Source organism: Nanorana parkeri, unplaced genomic scaffold (assembly GCF_000935625.1).
Source record: "Nanorana parkeri isolate BGI_ZX_2015 unplaced genomic scaffold, ASM93562v1 scaffold3521, whole genome shotgun sequence".
NCBI lineage: Eukaryota > Metazoa > Chordata > Amphibia > Anura > Dicroglossidae > Nanorana > Nanorana parkeri.
In genome coordinates, this window is record NW_017309789.1 from 17,081 (window position 1) to 19,578 (window position 2,498).

Here is a 2,498-nt window from a genome sequence, read left to right on the forward strand (position 1 = left end):
AGGCCGAGGATTGTCAGCAGGCCGAGGATTGTCAGTAGGCCGAGGATTGTCAGTAGGCCGAGGATTGTCAGTAGGCCGAGGATTGTCAGTAGGCCGAGGATTGTCAGTAGGCCGAGGATTGTCAGTAGGCAGAGACGTTTGTGTGGTCAGAGGTAACATTCTTACCTTTAAATCCTTCCTCTGGCATACAGACTGCGGAGAGAAACCAAAACAGGAAGAGATTAGTATAACGTGTCCCATGGTCCCGGCCGGGGGCAAAGTCACTGACCAGAGGTCCCGGCCGGGGGCAAAGTCACTGACCAGAGGTCCCGGCCGGGGGCAAAGTCACTGACCAGAGGTCCCGGCCGGGGGCAAAGTCACTGACCAGAGGTCAAAGACAACTATTCATGATAAAGGTGGCAGAGGACAGGTCAGAGGCCTCTCATGGGGCAGATTTGGGAACCTCAGGCAGAGGGCAGGTCAGAGGCCTCTCACGGGGCAGAGGGCAGGTCGGAGGCCTCTCACGGGGCAGAGGGCAGGTCGGAGGCCTCTCACGGGGCAGAGGGCAGGTCGGAGGCCTCTCATGGGGCAGAGGGCAGGTCGGAGGCCTCTCACGGGGCAGATTCTGGAATCCCCAGCCGCTCCCACACGGACACTAAGGGTAAAAGCCTCGCCGTTCCCTTACCTTGCATGACGTCATCCATGGCGGAGTAGTCTGCAATCGGCTCATCAGCCTGATGGACGACAAGAGAAAAGAAAGCCGACTCATTACCTCATGTAGTCACAGAGGACGCGCGCAGCTATGATGACGGGGTGAGGAGTATAAAGGGATTTATAATTGTACCTTCAACACAATGACAGATTCCGGAATGATCCCCAGGGAGCCCAGCGTGGCGCAGTCATCATTCAAGACTTTCCCATCAATGGACAGGTTCTGATCGAACGGCGCCACGGAGAAGGCGTGCATGATCTGTGGGCGGAGGCATCTGTTACAACTCATCCCATACCCCTCCCCCGCGTCTAAGTATCCGCCCCCCATTCACCCCCGAAACAAGGCCGCCCCGGTACCAGGGGTATTTATCTGTTCACATTCTGCAGTCTGGGGGTAAAAATACTGAAGGGGGATAATGACCCAACAAAAACTATAAAACACAACGATGCCCCCGGAGCTCAGATAACGAGCCGTCTCTTCACATTCAGGATATTAATCTTCTCTCATCAATACATAGGAGCCAAAACCGAGGATCCAATCACCAGAAGAGGGACCCCCAGGTCACAGCCGCCACATTCCCCATCATGCCCAGAGGTCACAGCCGCCACAGGAGGAGCTACGTCACCTGGATCTTGAGGTCCTTCAACGTCTGATTCGCAGAGACCAGCAATGCTTTCTCTCCTCGCACCTTCCTGTGCCGCGTGCTCCGCCGAATGCCCTGCTTCTGGAAGGACACCTGACCCTGGATGGAGATCTTCTGTCGCTTTGCTGCACCATTTGCCTGCGATAAATGCAACGACGAGGGACGCGGGGAAGAAATGTTAATTCTGCAGCCTACACGGACCCCGAGAAGACGTCAATCTATCCAGCAACACAAATCAGAATCAGCGAACCCGCGCGCACAATCAGCCAACCCGCGCGTGCGGACTTATATAGAACAGCGGTGCAGACATACCGTCGCCCAATATAAAAAGCTGCGCATTGATGAAGCCCAGCAATAGGTTTTAGGGTCTGCGTCAACCGGTATTTGTTCACTTCACTCTCATACAAGTCTATGAGAAAGCTAAAGCCAGTTGAAGCAAGTCAAAGGCAGGTTGGAAGCAGGCCAATCACAGGCCAGATGTGTTTAGACGAAGCACGGAGGTCTGCTGAAGATTTACATGTGTATACAGCATTGTGCAGGGAACATAACCGATGTCCTGTGACATCATAGATAAGCATGCATATAGAGAACACAACATTGCACCACAGCGCCACCTACTGCCCAGAGATAATATTACATCTCTGGCTGTCAGGAATACAGATCAATGACTTCGGAATGGTCTCAGAAGCATCTCAAACTGGTTCCGTCTACACAAGTCTATGAACACAGAACCTTCTAGATGTGCCCGGAGCTCCGCCAGCAGGGGACCTGGAGTGCTAACAAAGAGGGTCACAAGGTAACACGGGGAGGGGGGTGCAGGCAGGAAGTGCAGCAGCAGTACTGTGAAGTGGAGACGCAGCCAGCTTACTAGTAATGAAAGACATCACGACTGTCCGAGGCAGCCGCTGTGACCAATCAGCCTTCTGTAAAGCAGGCGGTGCCATACAGATCCAATTCTACAATCTCACAATGTATGGGCTCCGCAGCGTCATACTTCTCAGACACGCCCATCTACCGGCATACAGATAAAGGGGGCTTCTAACCTGGGGGAAGTCCGGATCGCTCTCCCCGTCCGGTCTGGGCTCCTCCTTTTCTTCTTCTGGGTCAGAACCGCTGACGTTGAGTTCCGGTGCCGCCTCCTTCATGACCTGCAGGGTATAGGAT

The 2,498-nt window shown here is 54.1% G+C and overlaps 1 protein-coding gene across 1 annotated transcript in view; it reads right to left on the reverse strand.

The window, feature by feature from the left end:
* USP48 (ubiquitin specific peptidase 48) overlaps positions 1 to 2,498 on the reverse strand; it is a 27,992-nt gene that overhangs the window by 2,559 nt on the left and 22,935 nt on the right. Inside the window, exons 21-25 of the mRNA XM_018575077.1 lie at positions 2,378 to 2,482; positions 1,317 to 1,472; positions 824 to 949; positions 665 to 713; positions 166 to 192 (exon numbers count right to left, since the gene is read on the reverse strand). Coding sequence (XP_018430579.1) covers positions 166 to 192; positions 665 to 713; positions 824 to 949; positions 1,317 to 1,472; positions 2,378 to 2,482 — 463 coding nt within the window. The remainder of the gene's footprint in view (positions 1 to 165; positions 193 to 664; positions 714 to 823; positions 950 to 1,316; positions 1,473 to 2,377; positions 2,483 to 2,498) is intronic.